This window comes from Dermacentor variabilis, chromosome 2 (assembly GCF_050947875.1).
Source record: "Dermacentor variabilis isolate Ectoservices chromosome 2, ASM5094787v1, whole genome shotgun sequence".
In the NCBI taxonomy this organism is placed as follows: domain Eukaryota; kingdom Metazoa; phylum Arthropoda; class Arachnida; order Ixodida; family Ixodidae; genus Dermacentor; species Dermacentor variabilis.
Window position 1 is genome coordinate 154,000,551 of NC_134569.1, and position 17,408 is coordinate 154,017,958.

General features: G+C 47.7%; 1 protein-coding gene and 1 pseudogene across 1 annotated transcript in view; one reads left to right on the forward strand and one right to left on the reverse strand.

The window, feature by feature from the left end:
• Positions 1 to 17,408, forward strand: part of LOC142570508 (uncharacterized) — a 96,981-nt gene that overhangs the window by 50,748 nt on the left and 28,825 nt on the right. Inside the window, exon 9 of the mRNA XM_075678889.1 lies at positions 2,109 to 2,249. Within this exon, the coding sequence (XP_075535004.1) occupies positions 2,109 to 2,249 (141 nt within the window). The remainder of the gene's footprint in view (positions 1 to 2,108; positions 2,250 to 17,408) is intronic.
• Positions 11,185 to 13,833, reverse strand: LOC142572877 (lysosomal cobalamin transporter ABCD4 pseudogene; annotated as a pseudogene).

Below are 17,408 nucleotides of genomic sequence, written 5' to 3' on the forward strand. Positions count from 1 at the left end.
TTAATATAAACTGATTTATTGTTCCGCTTTAGTGTCCTTTAAGAGGAAGCTTTAGCTCGAGCCCAGATCCGACGCGGCCTATTCAATTACGTGTAAAACGCAGAAACGCTTTTCTTAGATACCCCCTGGACCAATATGAACATAATTTGTTGCATTTGAGAGAGAAAGGTAAACAATAATGAGTGTTGGAAGCGGAATTTAGATTTAGGGCCCGAATTTTGTTAAAAGAAGTTTCAAAATTACGAAAGTTAAAAAATATAGAAGCACAATGCTCACAAAAATAGCTCAGCATCAAGAAAAAATATCGTAGTTCTGTAAACAGCATCCATTAGATCATTGAAAATGGACAAATTCGGTAAGTCAATTTATATCACGTGAATTCGTTACGTTGAGTACACGGGTTCTGCAAAAGCTGTATTTCCATATTACTAAACTTTCTTTTTTGAGATTAATGTGTAATATATTAAATTTGTCCGCTTTAGATGCATCATTAGATGCAATTCACATAATTGTGATATCATTTTTGGTTGCTGAGTTATAGAGTTGGAAACTTGATAATCTCGTTTCCTGAAAATTTGCGATGTTTGCAAATTTTTAATAACAAATTCACGACCTAGATCGAAAATTCGAAACCAAAAGTCACTAGATTTTAAGTTTTTGCTTTAAATGCAACAGACCTTGTCAAGTTTGCCGCAGTGGTTGCCGAGAAAAACGAATCCTCCTTTTGAATCTATTTAGATAGGAGCACCCGAGTTCTTTCTTTCTTTCTTTCTTTCTTGCTTTCTCTCTTTCTTTCTTTCTTTCTTTCTTTCTTTCCTTTTCTCATTTCTTAGGCGGACAGGTGTTTTAGGTGTTCTTAGAAATACCAAAATGGAATTCTACTACAAAGCAAGCAATGCTTTAAAAAGACATTGGCTAACACAACGCTAACAGAGTTGTAGCTGTGAACAACCGAAATTTGTTACATCGTGTTTGAGTCCAAAACACCATGGAAAAAAATAATGCCTTTTCTAATGTTACCACGTGGTAACAGTTACCGCACACCCGCACGCACGCACGCACACGCGCGCTTACAACGCTTACAAGCTCCATTACCCTGGTGCTACTATTAACGCGATAGCGTTAAGGAGCTCGTGTCGCAGAAAAGCCGGTGTCGTCGGCGTCGGTGTCGGCGTCCGCGGCGTTGGCCGTGAGCGATAAATCACGGCAGGCACTTCATAAATAAAAAGCAACTTCCAAGATGGGCTGGGTGGGAATCGAACCAGGGTCTCCGGAGTGTGAGACGGAGACGTTACCACTGAGCCACCAGTTCGATGCTTCAAAGCGGTACAAAAGCGCCTCTAGTGAACGCGGTGTTGCCTTAGAAACGAGTTGTTTCTACGGCTCAGGCGTGCGTCGCTTGCTCAGGCGCACATTTCGTTGTCGCGCCGAACGCTGCGTTGCTCGACGCTCACCGCGTCCGATGCGGGGCGCGTAGTCGCTGCGCTGTAGCCCATTGTCTTACACCTCTTGGCGGGTCGACGGGAACGCTGTCGCGTTCCACTCTTGAAGGCGAAGCTTAAGCGTCCTCCAATTTTTTACTTAATGATCTGTGAATTGAATTCACAGATCGTTCATCACGTGGTAATTCACCATGCGTTAAGCACCGCAAGTTCTAACAAACTCAGAATTAATTTATTTTCATCTGAGCTAGCTGCGGCAACGCAGACGAACGGGAAACACACTTGCCAAGTTGGTTTTTCATCCACTTTCATTTCCATTAATTTATCTTTTCTTTATTACATTTTCATTTATTAAGCACAAGTAATTTTCCCTATGTTGTCCTTGGTGTCAGTGTTTGTTGGCTTCTTGTGATGCAATAAAAATCGGGCCCCGCTGTTAACCCCTGCCTTCTCATATATATATATATATATATATATATATATATATATGTAACTATTTGTTGGGGCCGTGAATGCGAGAACTAAGAGAGGTCTCTAGCCAGCGCTACGTTGACTGATTTTGTTGAAACGGAGTGTGGCGTCGCTTCGTTCGTCTGCTACGGGATGCCGTTTACCGAATGACGAATGAGAAGCCGTTCAATCGAATGACTGGTGTGACGAACGCAGATGCAAGAGGTCGAGGAGTTCATGAGCTACTACGACTTGCCCGAGTGGCTGCGAGCGCGCATCAGGTCGCACCTGAACGCCCAGCAAATGTACCTGCACGACAAGGACATCCTCTCCTCGCTGTCGGGCACGCTGCGAGAGGTGAGTGTGTCGCTCTCTCTCTCTCTCTCTCTCTCTCTCTCTCTCTCTCTCTCTCTCGTTATCTGCAGGCTCGTGCATATATCGCAGGGTTGCTCATCGTCAGCTTACGTTACTCGCCGAGAAGTGACCTTGCTACGGAAGCATCCGCGTTTGCACATGTCGCGATGGTATAACACAAAGGCCCGGACGCGGATCTCCAAAGCCGTTCGTGAACGCAAGCACGCTGCGTACAGAGCGATAACAACCAAAAGGTACCCTTGGCTGAGTCTGTGCAACTTCATCATCATTATCATTATCACCAATATCATCAATACCAATGGCAGGATGAGGGCACATTCTAGGCATCTCCGATTACCCCTGTCTTGCGCCAGCTGACCCCCCATCTCATGCCTGCAAATTTCCCACTTAGGTCACGCCAGCTATAATTTTCGGCCGTCCTCGACACCCTTCCCTTCGCACCCATTCTGTAATTATAGTAGGCCACCGGTGATCTTCCGCAAGCATGGTATTGCCTGCCCAACTCCACTTCTTCCTGTTAATGTTCGCTAGAATATCGTCTACTCACGTTCGCTCTCTAATCCGCACTGCTCTCTTCTTGTCTCCTAACGTCATACGCGTATAAATTTTCGTTCTGTCGTTCGTTGCGCAGTCCTTAACTTCTTCTCAAACGTCTTCGTTAACCTCCAAGTTGTGCCCTACACGTTAATCAGCATAACGGTGCGTTAATAATGCAAGAATGAAAAAAGGTAGGATACGGACCGCTGTGCAGGCCAACCATCGTGTAGCTATCGAGGCAATGATAACCAAGGCGTCTGCTAAGGATAAATGGCCTCACAAAGCTTTCAAAAAGGCTAGTTTATTTAGCAAACACAGAAATAAAAGCTAATACAAAAAGAAAAGGATGAAAACTAGCAAGCTTCGTGTTCGACAAAAGTGGGAGGAAGAGGTGTTCAATGCAGAAAAAGGGCCGATGGTCGTCTATATAGTTGGGGGGTTTTCAAAGGGAAACGTTGTAGATTTATTCAGTTGCACGGACCTCAACAAAAATCGTTGAGATCCGTGCGGTCCATACGTAAGCCTTACGGCTTGGCTAAGAAATCTGTGATTTGTTCCCTAAGTGGATTTTAATACTGGTCTCCCACACGCTATGGGCTTGCCCTCGAACGAATGGTTTCTGTGCGCTTGTAGCCAGCCTGTCAATTGCCTAGCGTCAAACTGTGGCTGCTTAGTATGGCTACGACACTACGGTCAAATTATAGCTACGTCACTGGTGTGCAGAAGGTGGATGTTCCCGTGTGGTACGTCACATCTGCAGGCCTTCCGGCACCGGGGCCAACTTTCACTAATTCCGGTCCGCTGGTGCGCTGAAATAGAAGATGCAACTTTGTCACCGCACTGTAACTATAGGGCCAGGTGTGGCAACATTCACTAGGTACATGAGAACTTTTAGACTCTCGGTGCAGTATTGGATTTTTCTGGCAGCTGTCTACAAGCGCGTATGGAGCACCGTGCCACGTGCGACATCGCAGTTTCGCCGTGCTATATGTTATGAAGTTTCATATCCAAGACATAAAATATTTTTCTAATAAAAATGTCTGGTTAGCAGACAGTTAGATGAATGTCCATTGCTTTTTATGTTTGAGGATAGTTTGCAGAAATTATATCTCGAAGCGACAACCCCAAAAGTATGTGATGTAAAATCCTAGAACCCGTAATTAACTATACCAAAATTATTATGCACCTCTCCTGAGCGGTCTCTGCAAATACTCCAACACTAGCTAAAAAACGAATATGTAAAATTATGGCGGGTCTCTAGGTGTTCGTTTTCAGCTGTTGCTATTTTTGACGGGAGCCTACTAAATGTCTGCAAAATTGCTTAGAACTGCTTTGTTCTTATTTCTTATTTGATGCTGAATCTCAAAAGTATTTATTTGTTATGAGAAAGTTTTGTTTGCGTGAGGTGACTTTTGTGTCAGACTGATAAGTTAATGGCGAAGCCTGCAGGTACCTCATAGAGCAGCATTTCTTTCTGTTTGGTTCAGTACGAACACGAGCATAAAGGCCCCGAAAGAACAGTTGGTGAGGATCCCTGCAGGGTGAAGCTGATAACTGCAGCTACAGCGAACAACACTTGACAAGTTCGAGTGTCTTGAAGCTCTTCAATGTGCCAGCAATAAAACTCCTCGTTCGTTCACCTACTGGAATTTCACAACAAAACCGAAAAACAAGATACGGGTATAGCCAAAAGTGTCTTTGGGCCATGCAGCATTCATGAGATAAGATCTGTATAGCCAATGTTAGCTAGTTGGGAAGGCGTCTCACGAGCAGTGAGGGCTGACTTGAGGTGGCGATGGAAACGCTCAACGAGACCATTTGTTTGCGGGTGATATGCCGCTGTGCGTAACCGACTCATTTCAAAAAGGTGTACGAGCTCGGTAAAAAGTGATGACTCGAACTGTCGTCCCCTGTCTGTTATACTATAATGGATAGGACAGCCAAAACGTGCCACCCAGCTCGACAGGGAAGGCTGTCGCTACGGTGGCCGCTGTGCTTTCCGTGATAAATTTATTTATTTATTATATGCTGCAGACGAATCTGGTCCAAGCAGGACGGGAACTACAATTTACAATACATCTGTATTACACACACAAGAAAAGAACAACAATAAACGTGATAGCACCTGAGGAAAAAACGCAAAAAAGACATGAGCGTCAAGTCGTACAGTGCGTCATAAGGTTCTGTTCGGCTATTCCAGTCGGACACAGAACGCGGAAAAAAGGAAAACTTATAAATTTCTGTTCTTGCGAAGTAAGGGGTTAGAAAGTGTGTTTGGTAATGTCGCGTAGGTCTTGTAGACAATGGGGAAAGAAACTGGGTCTGATCAATAGCCATATTACCGTTAAGAAGTAAGTTTCAAAAATTCAGACGACATTTTTCTTCTCGATTCCAAGTAGTTCAATGTTGTCAGCTTTCATGAGTTCAAAAGGAGGATCCGTGTGCTTAAATTTCGAGTAGATAGACCTGACAGGGTTTCGCTGAATCCTTTCTGACTTTTTAATGTTAAGTTTAGTGTGAGGATCCCAAACAACGCAGCAATATTCATACTTAGGTCGTGTGAATGGGAAATAGCCAAGAAGTTTGACCTTAGGAGGAGAGACAAGAAGATGTTAAGGATAATAATGTCCATGATAGATTTACTAATATCCTAAGCCACGGAGTAAAATCTGTCGACGCAAATTAAGTTCCGGTGGCCTAGGCAAGGTGATAGACGGCCGACGATGTCTATGTGATCCGTGGCGAAATGGTCTCCGACCAATAAAAAAAAAAATTATGGGGTTTCACGTGCCAAAACCACTTTCTGATTATGAGGCACGCCGTAGTGGAGGACTCCGGAAATTTCGACCACCTGGGGTTCCTTAACGTGCACCTAAATCTGAGTACACGGGTGTTTTCGCATTTCGCCCCCATCGAAATGCGGCCGCCGTGGCGGGGATTCGATCCCGCGACCTCGTGCTCAGCAGCCTAACACCATAGCCACTGAGCAACCACGGCGGGTACCCGGCCAATAGAAACCGCTGGGGTGGAGGGACAGGATGGCGGTGCACAGACAGCGCGCGGCCGTTGTAAGGCGCCATCAGACGTTGTTGTTTATGGGAATCCCCTTTGAAGCGGGGTGGGGGCAAGCAGTACCCTAGTCTGCTTGAAATAGTAACGTTTTACTATACATCTATCGCTATCTGTAGTCTTCTCTCTATCTGACCTCGATCGTATTTAAAACATGTCGCTATATTGTACCATTACCTATACTTGCAATGACCCAGTTTCTATCAGTAGCTTTCCTGATTTCCTTCCGCCCTTACCTTAATCGTTTTACCACTTACGTCGGCTGATGACCGGTTAAGCCTTTAACCATCTTTGAATCCCAACGCTTCTGGTACGGGTCTCGCTGCTGGGTCAATATCTTGGCACACACCATTACCATGTGCCGAGTCGTTTCCGGTCTGCTTTTCTTCTCTATTTTTCTTTTTTCTTCTTTTTTTTTTCAGCACACACACGCCTCATCCTGTCGCGCGTATTTGCTCCTGTATCTTTTTTTGTCCTCTGCCAGCCAGCTCGGTCCTCAAAGAGCGAGGCACTCCCTTTGCGTTATCATTCAGATGTTACCTCCCGATTTTTTTTCTCGCCGTTTTTGTAAATCCCCGTGGTCTTTACTTTTTGTTTCCATACCTTGCATCGAATTGGCCGTCTCTGTTTCACCCACTTGCTTCTTTACGACTCCTGGTTGTCTGTTTACGCTTTCAATTACCCTGTGCTTGGTTGCCAACTTTTTTACCTCTTCCTCCATTCCAGCCATTTTTTTTTTCATCCATGTTTCTTTGTCTTTCTTCAAAACAAAGCTTGCTCCGCGCTTCTCTGACTTCAAAAGAAGCCCATATGTCACATTGCTATGCATCGTTTGTGCTTCTACCGTGGACCCCTAAAACCAGTCGGCCCACCCCCCTCTGGTTAATCTCCAACCCTCACAGATTTCTTATTTATAGCACAGAATTGCGTTTGCGAACGTTAGCGCTGGCACCATGAAATTTTTCCAAATTTCTCGTACTACCTGACGACCCCAAAGTGCCCTATGTTTCATTATTGCTGCACTCCGCTACCTTTTCATTTTTTTATTAGATTATCTAGGTGGACACTTGAATAGGTCCTTCCTTCGTTTATATATGCGCCCAAGTATTTTTATTCCTTGACAAATGGGTATGCGCTTCCTGTTGAATAGTAACCACGCCATTAGCCGTCTCTTCATTAAAGATTGTCATTCCAGATTTCTGTGCTAAACTTACGGATTCGTCGCTGCGTTGCCACTTATATTCGCAAGTCTCTGCACATCCCTGGAATTTTCCTCTTGTAGAACAATGTAGTAGCACTCTGTAGCTTGCTATTAGTAGCACGCTAGTACCAAAATGCAGTAGTACGCCAATGGCGAACAGCGCCGCTAATGGCAGCAGTCAGATTGCTAGCACGTGGTGCACGGATGACGCGGCGAAGGCGAACACGGCGATTCCAGTGATTTCGCAATGCGGGTTTGAAGGCGTAGCTGACCGAAAAACGCAGTTTCGCGTGTTTGCCTTTTTTAGAAATGTCGCCGCTTGTATACGAAGCGGGTCACATTCGGGACATCAGACGACATGGGTTATATAAAGCAGATAACGAGCGCAAATTGCGATGCAAATGCACCCGCAAACAAAACTCACTGCGGCAAGCTAAGACGTGGATTTTCAGCAGTTATTTTGCAGGCGCTTAGCTGTGCACGCCGACACGGTCGTGTGTTTAGTCGTGTAGATTGGCGAAGCAACGCAAAAATCAGGGACAAACGCCGACGTACGTCTCCTTTTCCTTTTTCTTTTTTTCCCCCCTCTTCCTTGCGCTGCTTCGTTGATCGCACATGTATAGGTGTGTTCCCGTTCTCTGTGTACGTTTATTCTGCGTAGCTTCGGCGAGTTTTATGTCGTACAAACTAGGCCAATCCTCAATCTTGATCTACTTCACAGTTTGGCGCGACTAGAACCGGCTGAGGCGGCCGGTGCATGTACTACATTTACGCGCGGCTGCGTTGGCGTTCGCCGTCGACGCAAGGCGCACACAGCCGTGTACCAGGCGCTTCCAGAGCTGCAAAACGCGAGGAAGTAAGACATGCCACAAAAGGAAAAAAAAAAAGGTTGAGCCGCTGAGAGGAAATGACGACTGCATACATGCGTGTTCGCCTTCGATGCCCAAGCTCAGGAGCCCTCACACCTGCGGAGGTGAATGCACAGTTTACATGGAACACGAAGCTATCGCTAGTGAACGCGTCTGCTTTATTTATGTTATAGAACAACCAGACAACGGCAAAGCAGCGTCGGAAATATGCGTACCGTTGCGTATACGAAGCGCGCATGTATCCAAGCTTGCCACTGTTCCATGTGTGAGGCCGCGATGAAAACCCATCGAAATAACTGAATGGCCTGACCGGCTTCACTCATGTTCGAGTGTGCACCCAAGAAAGCAGCATGTTCGTTCGGATTTGGTTCTACGCGGTATTTCGGCAACGCAAAACACAAGTGTCTGAACCTAAACAACAAACGTATAGCTAGCTGGTAGGTGCGCCTGCTGCGCCCTATGGAGTTACAGTTACTGGAGTAGCATATGCCGTAACTCTATAGCACTGCGCCCGGCCCCGTCGTCACATGCATAGCCTCCGAAGTGCGCGCGCGGAAGTAGCCTTATGGATGTGAGCGCACGAGCCGCCGGCGCGCACGAATCTCAGAGGCCATGTCACGTACCGCTACATTCGGGGCGCTGCCTCATAACGGCGTCACCGGTGCGAACTCGCCTCGCGCCCGGTGCCTATACCTTGGCTCGCTGACAAGAGCTATACGAGCGCGAAACCAGTGGGGTATATCAGCATTCAAGCGCGGCCACACAAAGCGAGACACAATGAGACATTCCGTGGCAGGAACACCCGGATGTACTAGCTCGTGCGAAACGTCAAGCAAAGTATTTTTCGTCAATACCGAAAGGCGATTTCCACCGTGTGAGGAAGCGCGGAACGGCCAGAAAAGACGCAGGAATGAAAGGCCGTGGCGCCGCCAACTTCGAAGTCCGCACCAGATCTCCTTAATTGATGTAATGGATTTTGAAGGCGACTCCTCTCTCGAACCTAGATAATTTTTTTTTTCGGTTAAGATGGCCTAAGTTCAAAAGGAACCAAATGCTACGTGTAGCAAGTTTAGAACCCTTTTACGCGGCCCGAACACGCGATTAATGCTTCGAAATCAGTGACGTCCACTTACGTATACCAGCGTTGGGTTTTCGGCGCGAAATTCGTGAAATGTAACTTTGGCGTTCGTTTTCTCTTTCTAAAAGTCAACCCATTACGGCACAATCAAGGATAAACAGTTGCCAAATAATAATATTAGCGTAAAGGCACGCTAATAGAAGCAATAAGCAGCCTACGCTGCTTTATTGCTTCTATTTAGCGTGCCTTTACGGCGCATCCGAAGATGACTTGGACGGAGGGGTCCAATTTTCTACCCTAGCCTGCTGTACAGCATTGACTGACGACAGTTAGCTGAACGTGCATTAGGCGCCACTGTGAACGCTGAAATGTGATGCGAGCCACTCGCTCACACGAGTAAATGTGGTGGTGCGCGGTATCTATCACGCACTGTTGGCTCGCAAAGGATGTTCGAATTTCCTTCTGAACAGGGAACATGTTAATGCCCTGCCGTTGATTCTTCGAGCCATTCGTACCATTTGGTCGCGTCTAAAAGTAGCGCTATCGTGTTTAGTTTATCGTCGGCATTGCCGACTCGTTTGTCTTAAATGGGTACACAAATGCCGAATGGATTTGCCGCAGTTCCAGTGCTGTTGGACTGGGATACATTAAGCGCATTACTTTTGAGGCCGGTGACAAGAAAGACATATATATTTATAACCAAGGCTATAATGCTTAACTCAGTTCAGCCCTGCGAGTGGCATATATTCGTAACGCTTTTGGTTTGCTGTGACGTGTAAAAAAAAAAAATGTAAACGAGCACGTTTGCTTTTTACGATGCGCACGTGATGAGTTCGAAATCTAATCTTCTGGAATATGTCTCTGCGACATATATACAATAAACAACTGCAGTCAGCAGTACCCCTATGGTAGAAATGATCGCAGATAGCACGTATAGAGTGAACATATACGGTGATGGCTGGTGGCATAATTTCGGATATTCTAGCCCGATGTACCCTCGGCCTCGATAAGCCACGACGTCAGGGTGGTATAGGCAGTGTACTATCGCAATACAAGATGGCGGGATGGTTGGTGGATCGCATATTACCCTTAGACAAACTCGTGAAAACAACGGTGGTCACAGCCTGCGGGTTTATACGTAGTCGATCAGACGTCGAGCTCACTCCGAAGATCCGAGTAACAGTTCTAGAAAGAAATAAGACGCGATATCTGGGTCCGCACGAAGTGGCGCGCGCGCCGGAGCGCTTCGTAAAGAAAACGCGCCAGTCGTTCCTCGTTGCGAAAATATTTGGCGGAGCCATCCGGTGAACTAAAGTTACTCTCTTCTTCACGTCTATATTGTATAAAAGAAATTTCTCGTAGTACGCGCTTTTTTTTCTTTTTAAATTTCTTGTTCTCTGTAGCGTTGGCATTATAGTTATACGAAAGAAAACTTAGTCTGCAGGCGGCTATATATGTATATGTCTGTGATGACCATGCTGCTTTTCAATTAATCTTCACAGGTCACCTTTCAACCCGAACAATCACGCGAAAACTAATGCCCCAGTCACAATAAATTGGTAACGCGGAATTGGGGCACGAACTACGACAGTATTATAGGAGCAGAGGCAAGTCTTGATGGAGTCGCCAAGCCCACGAGAGCACCGAAGCCAGCAGCGCTGTACTTTCGATGCTTTTTCAAAGCTTTTCAAAGCGTTGTTTTTCATTAAGATACGTTGTGAAAGGAGGCAAATCAAAATGTGGAAAGAAACGCGCATATTTATTTTGTTCTGAAGGGTTCCTTATATGCTCGGAAATTACGAAGATCTGGTTACGATTGTGTAGCCGTCGAGAGATCGCTTTTTTTTTTCCGAGCAAGAACCAGTGACGCCTTATCATCATTCGCAGTCGCATAAGCGAGCCAGCATCGACATCATTGCGCATGTTGTACTGCGCAGGCGCACTGGCGTCTACGCTGGCTTGCTGGGCCCGCTGAGCTATAACAATAATATTGTTGCCGCTTGATGACGAGATCTATGGTCGGGGATCAACCTAAAACTCTACGTACTAATGGGGTATTCCTAGCGGCTTTAAATACATTTTCAGGTTTCTGTTTTGGCTCTCACGAATAATTACGAAAGAACATAACAGCCAGACTTACAGTGCACACGACAACCAGAAAGATACATAGCAGAAATATTTATGTCGTAAACAGGGGTTCTCACGTCCATCTATATTAAAATCTTTTCATGTTCATCTTGTGCACCATAAAAGTACGTCAGCCGATAGGATACAACATGCACGCGATCGCACACCGGCACATTTCACTCCATCCTTTCTAGGACATTTTCCAGCTTACTTCGCCCCCTTACGAGACCGTCCAGTAGCCGTCGGTACCTCGCAACTCTAGCACCGCATCAGTGTCCCAACATCCCTTGTGGCAGATGGCAACTACGTTGATGCCCCTGTTACGGCATTCGGCTACGAGCTTATCTGCGAGCTCCAAGTCTACGGAGGCGGTCGCTTCGTCCATCAGCGCCATCCTTGGCCGTGCGTAGAGCAGTCGGGCCCAGCTGAGCCGCTGCCGTTCTCCGGGAGACAACGTGTCGTACCACGCGGCGTCCATTTCGCTGTCGAGATCGTTGGCGCTGTTCAGAAGGTTCCTAAGGCCCGTGAGCTCCAGAAGTGAGATCATTTCTTTGTTTTCGTCGTCCAGCTCTTCGAGCCCCTTGCGACAACGGTCAGGAAAGGGGTAGCGAAGCTGCTTCCGGAGGCTTCCCACCGTCAGCCACGGCTGCTGCGGGAAGAACGCCAAAGAATGCAAGCTGGTCACGTGGACGCTTCCGGAGTCGACGTTCCGCAGGCCCTTGATGACCCTCAGCAGAGTGGTCTTGCCGCTTCCGTTAGGTCCCGTGATGAGCGCCGTCCGCTTGCAGTCGAGTCTCCACGTTAGCTTCTCGACGAGCACGCTACCGTCTCGCGGCGAACTGTACGTCACGTCTTGGAGCTCTATCATGGGACAGTCGTCGTCACTAGTGCCTTCTTCCATCGGGTGCTTGTCGTCGTCGGGGGCGTCGGCGGCGGCGCGCAATTCACGTAGCTCTTCGCTCAGTGCCACCAGCTTTTCCCTAAGGGCCGCGATACGATGCGTGTTTCCCGCGATCACAGCCACGCTGCCGGACAGGTCGACGAGGCTGCTGTAGCAGCTGATAAGGTAGATGGACACGAACGCGTTCTTGCTAATGAGTGATGCCAGTTCCGGCGGCGTCAGCGAATCGTACACGCCGCTGAAGATGGGCACAGCGATGACCAGAAGACTAAGGATCGCACCGGTGTAGTCGAAGAGGTGGACGCCAAAGGCGAGAGGGAACTGCCTGTTCACGACGGACTGCTGAGCCTTGACCACGTCGTCCAATACGGCGTTTACGTTCTGTTCCTCCACCGGGTCCCCGTCCAGGAAGGCTATGGATTCGGTGTGGTCCCTGACGCGCGCGTGCGCGTGCCTAAACTGGCCTTCTTGCTTCTCTTGCTGGTAGACGCGCGGAACTACTGGCGCCATCAGGAATTTGTTGAGCACCGTGAAGACGACGAAGAACAGGAACGTCGAGACCGGACCTATCCAGCCGGTGGCCACGTACGCTTGGTAGTTGTAGTAGGCCGTCGTGAACGGAGCGATCAGCGCAGCCGGCAGGGCGTCTGCAAGAGCCTTGCAGAAGCGGTCGACGTCCTGCGTCATTCGTTGGTCGACATTGTCCAGGTCTCCGCCCAGTTCCTTCAAGATGTTGACGCAGTAGTAATTCTTGTCGGCAAAGTAGAGCCCGTGCAGGTGCTTGGTGATGATCTTGCGCCAGTGCACTCCGGTGGTCGACGCCAGGAAAGTGCGCAGAGCCCTCGTCTTGGATATGGCGAAAACGAGACTGAGACCGAGGGCCGTTTGGATCCAGAATCCGTGCAGGTCTTTGTTCCCCAGCACCAAGTAGAAGCGGCTGTTGGTTAGGCCCACTTGGTACGAGACGAACTCGTAGGTTACGACGAAAAACATCAAACCGGCGAGGAGCAGCGCCGCTTTCTTGTCCCTCACGAGAAGGGAGCAGAGACCCCAGAAGCGCCTCACGAGGAGGGTGTTGAAGCCGACGCTGCGCATCGCGACGAACACAGAGCGCCGGCGGCGGGGACTGGCTCCGACAACACGGAGTTCGAATGCTCCGCTATTAGTCGAGGATGCAGTACTCACGTCCGCGCTATCTTCGGGCAGAGACAATGAATAAGAGCGAACCATATTCGATTGTTTTCGGCGGCGCATATCTTATCGCATTTCAGAAGCCGCGCGTGGCCGGCATGGCCTTAAATCGCGGTATGACCATTTCTAAACACCTACTCCCGCGGATATTCGGCTTTTCAAAAGCAGTCGGCCTTATCAGCCGCCTTTGTTTCGTAACCGCAAACGCGGTCAGACCTCGCAGGGCGGAGAAATTGTAGCGCGCCAGCCACCACGTGACGCGCATGTGCCGGCAGTTTGAGGAAGCACCGGTGTTGGTGTATCGGCCGTGCAAAGTACAAAGCTCGCTATGGCTCGCTCACGTTGCGATCTGCGCGGTTTCCTTCGTGTCGCTTCCGCTTGCGGTACTCACTGGCGCACGGTCGCCGTGGCGGTTCACTTACTTCTACGCTCCATCTGTCTCGGAGTTCTCAACCGATGCCACAACCAAAACAGCAGAGCCCTCGTGGCGTGCTCAAACTCGAGGTTCGCCGTCGCATGTGCGAAACACGCGCGTCTCGGTGGAGAGACGTCGGCGTTACCGGTGTTGCCGGCTTTGCCCAGCGATGGCGAAACCTGTTTCCGTTGGAGGCAGCGCAAAAGCGCAGCAAAAAAGGAATCTGTGCATTTTGCCGGTAGCGAGGTTGGCGCGACATCTTTCGGCGTTCGCGAAAAATAGCGCTTGGTCGTGCGGCGAAGGCGCGAGTTTCGTACTTGTACTCAGGGAACGAAGTCGGAGCAACTACAACGGATAATTTCTGTCCCTAAATAGTCGCAGCATGTCACTACGTAGGTCTGCTTGACAGAACATGGTCTTATATATATATGGGTGCGTGTGGCGTGAATAAATCTGAAGGGAGCGATTTTAAGGCTGCAGAAGTGTCTAAGTGAGGAAGAAGTTTTATTAGGCGACCGAACGAATTAAACGTGTAAGACAGGGTTGGCGCCGCCACCGGTAACTGATAAGGAAATAAGTTAATTACGTTGGATTCCAAAATGAAATAGAATGTGTTCGGCGGCACATATCGCATGTCAGGAGAAGTGCATGGCCGGCATGGTCTTAAGTCGCAGTATAACCATTCCAAACACCAACGCCCGCGGATACTCTCTTAAGCTTTTCAAAAGCAGTCTGTCTTAACTTTGTTTCTTAACGACAAACAGGGTGAGACCTCGCAGGGCGGAGATGTTGCAGCGCGCCAGTCGCCACCTGAGGCGCGTTTGTTAGCGATCTGAATTGCGAAAAAAAAAAAAAAAAAGCTGTGGCCGGTCTTTCGATCACGATTTCTTCTGCAATGTAGTAGCCTCCCGATAAAAAAAAAAAAAAGAAATTGCGGCGTTTCTTGGATGGAAATTTAACCATCTACGCAATACGCCCCTGGAAGAAGCGTTCTGTGAACGCAGCAGATGCTGTGGTGCTCCCGCAATTACCGCGTGAGCATTTTGACGAAATCTGGCGAAGTAAGTTCAGTGAGATGACGATTTTGCACGATATTTCAACGACACTGTGAACGTTCTCTTCTTCATGATATATCGCTCAGGGCCCCCCTTAAATGAAACCTTCATGTCCCAGAACCCCCATTTTCAAGATCCCGTAAGATTGCATGGGGATCCCATATAAAACGCCGCATGTTCGCGCAGCATGTGAGATAATTTGATATGGGACTTAAGGAGCACGTAAGATTTGTTTTTTCGTAGGGACCATATATTTTGAAACCCTTTATTCAAGAATTGCGTCGCATTGCCCGCAGGCGTTGTAGCAGGGGGCTAAGTCAGGGATATAACAAGTCTACATTTTCACAACACACTTGCACTTAGGCAGCTTGTTCCATTCCACGATGCTCTTCGGAAAAATGGAGCGAGCGAACAAGCGCGTCCTCGGCTGGTATTGTTCTTCAAGGACGTGATGATCTCGGTTGGAAATGTAAAATAGTTCTTTTATGTATATTTCTTTGTTAATTCCCAATTTTATTATTGAATATCTGGAAAAATTGTTCTAACCTTAACTTTCTTTGTCGCAACGACAGTGGCTTCCAACTCAAATCTTGCTCCATTGTGATTATGCTGTCCGTTCTTTCTATATCGACCCATGCGGAACCCGGCCGCCCTGTTTTGGATACCTTCTACATAAGAATTCAAAGTGGTTTACATAAAGGGCAAACGTATTCTAATATCTGTCTTACACATGTTGCGTATATGCATCCTGATTTGATTCCGACTGGCGACATCTTAAGTTTCGCTGGGCAAAGTTCAGGGCTACGCCAGCTTTTGCGACTATTTCCTTTGTGTGTTCGCTCGATGAGAAGTCAGCAGGAAATGCCACACCTAAATATTTTCTGAGCATCGACTTTGGTTATCCGCATCGTTAGTGATAATGCACTCATTTATAAGTGGCTTGCTTTTCTTAATGAAATAAACACGAACGCACATTTTAGTGTAAGACACATATTCTACTAGTTACACCAGTTATAAACTCTCTCCAATTCATTCCGAAAGACTGTCGGATCATGTTCAACTTTAATTTTCCTGTATACAGCTTGGTCGTCTGGAAACAGTCGTACGGGTAACGAAATACCCGCAGCAATACCCCCGCATTAATACAAATAAAAATAAGATAGGTCCCCAAACTGAACCCTGTGCAACACCAAAAATCACATCCACGTACCCTGCCTTTTTGCCACTCAGTACGACCCATTGGGTGCACTCGGACAGGTAATTCTCGATCCATCTAATAACGTTTTGATCTGTGCCTACCTGCTTGAGTTTGTAAATGAAAAGAGAGCGGGTTGCAGCGTGGAAAAAGTTTTACGGAAATCTAAAAATAAAAAAAATCTATCAGGCTTTCAGCGTCAACCTCTCACACTAAATCATGGTAAAATTCCGCAAGTCGCGTGGAAGTTACGGAAGCTATGTTGTTCCTTGATTCGGATATTGCTGTTTTATGATGTGGTTCATAATTTTCTACGCCGATAATGTACTCCATTACCTTCATGCGACAGATGTCAGCGATATAGGCTTATTTTGTACCGTGTTTTTCCAGCAACCTTTGTTCATTGGGACGTGTGCAATTGGCCTCGAGGACATAGCGTGGCGCCGTCTGTCGTAATCTCTCCGTGACGTAGTAAACGTCATCACGTGATACCGATTGCGAAATGTTAGACGTCTGCAGTGGCTCAGCCAGTTCCGCCACCGTTGTTTTCGTGTTGCAAGCGCTTAATGTGTGCGTTAGCTGCAAAGCAACCCGGTGTGCAGGCCAACAAAGGTGCGGGCCAACGTACGGCGTCGTCCACTCTCGCCGGAGCATGTGCACGCGGCGCCATGGACGACGAGGGTGAAGAGGCCACTCGCGTATATGGGAGCTGTTATGAAGTTTACCCAGTAATCTGCAACTCGAAGCACTCACACATCTCGTGTACACTTTATGTTTGTCGAGGCAAGCGTGATTGCGCGCACCTATCTCTTGCTTTTGCACGCACGGTGTGCGCAGCCGAGAGGCAAGACTGCAATTTGCGTTGATTGCCGTGCACGATTCACGACAATGCTTCGCCCTAGTTTTAAGCGCGTAATTAAATTGGCGACGCATATGATGCCTTGATATTGCTTATTAAGTTCGCATGACCTTTAATAAAGGCAGCCATACGCACTCTTGAGCATTCGTCGTGGCGAGTGCGGCGTGCCACTTTCGTCGCCAGAATTATCGCGGGACGATGATTTATCACGCATATATTTTAATAAGTGGAACTTCAACCGATTATATTTTTGTGTCCTCAATCCATGCTTCCACTATTTGCGTTTCTCTGCGCGTCACTGATGTGATGTCAAGTGAGCACGCTGCAAGCCCAGTGTGCATCGCTTGCTCGACTCTTAATTACGATCACCATATTTCGTTTTCAGTGACGCTATCGGTCTCTAGCACCAACCAATCCGTTGACCAGCAGTTCAACACGTCACGGTTGCTAACAGAAGGAGAGGCAGTGTGTGAGGCTGACCCCGTTCGAATATGCAGCGTAAAGGAACAGCATGAGGACAAATTCACTCTCGCCGCCCTTGTGCTGCAAACAGCTGGAACAAACGTTCCTCTCCGCGAGGTCGTAAACAAAGGACGAATAGTGGAGACCGCATCGTGTAGTTGCAAAGCAGGGTATGAACGCGC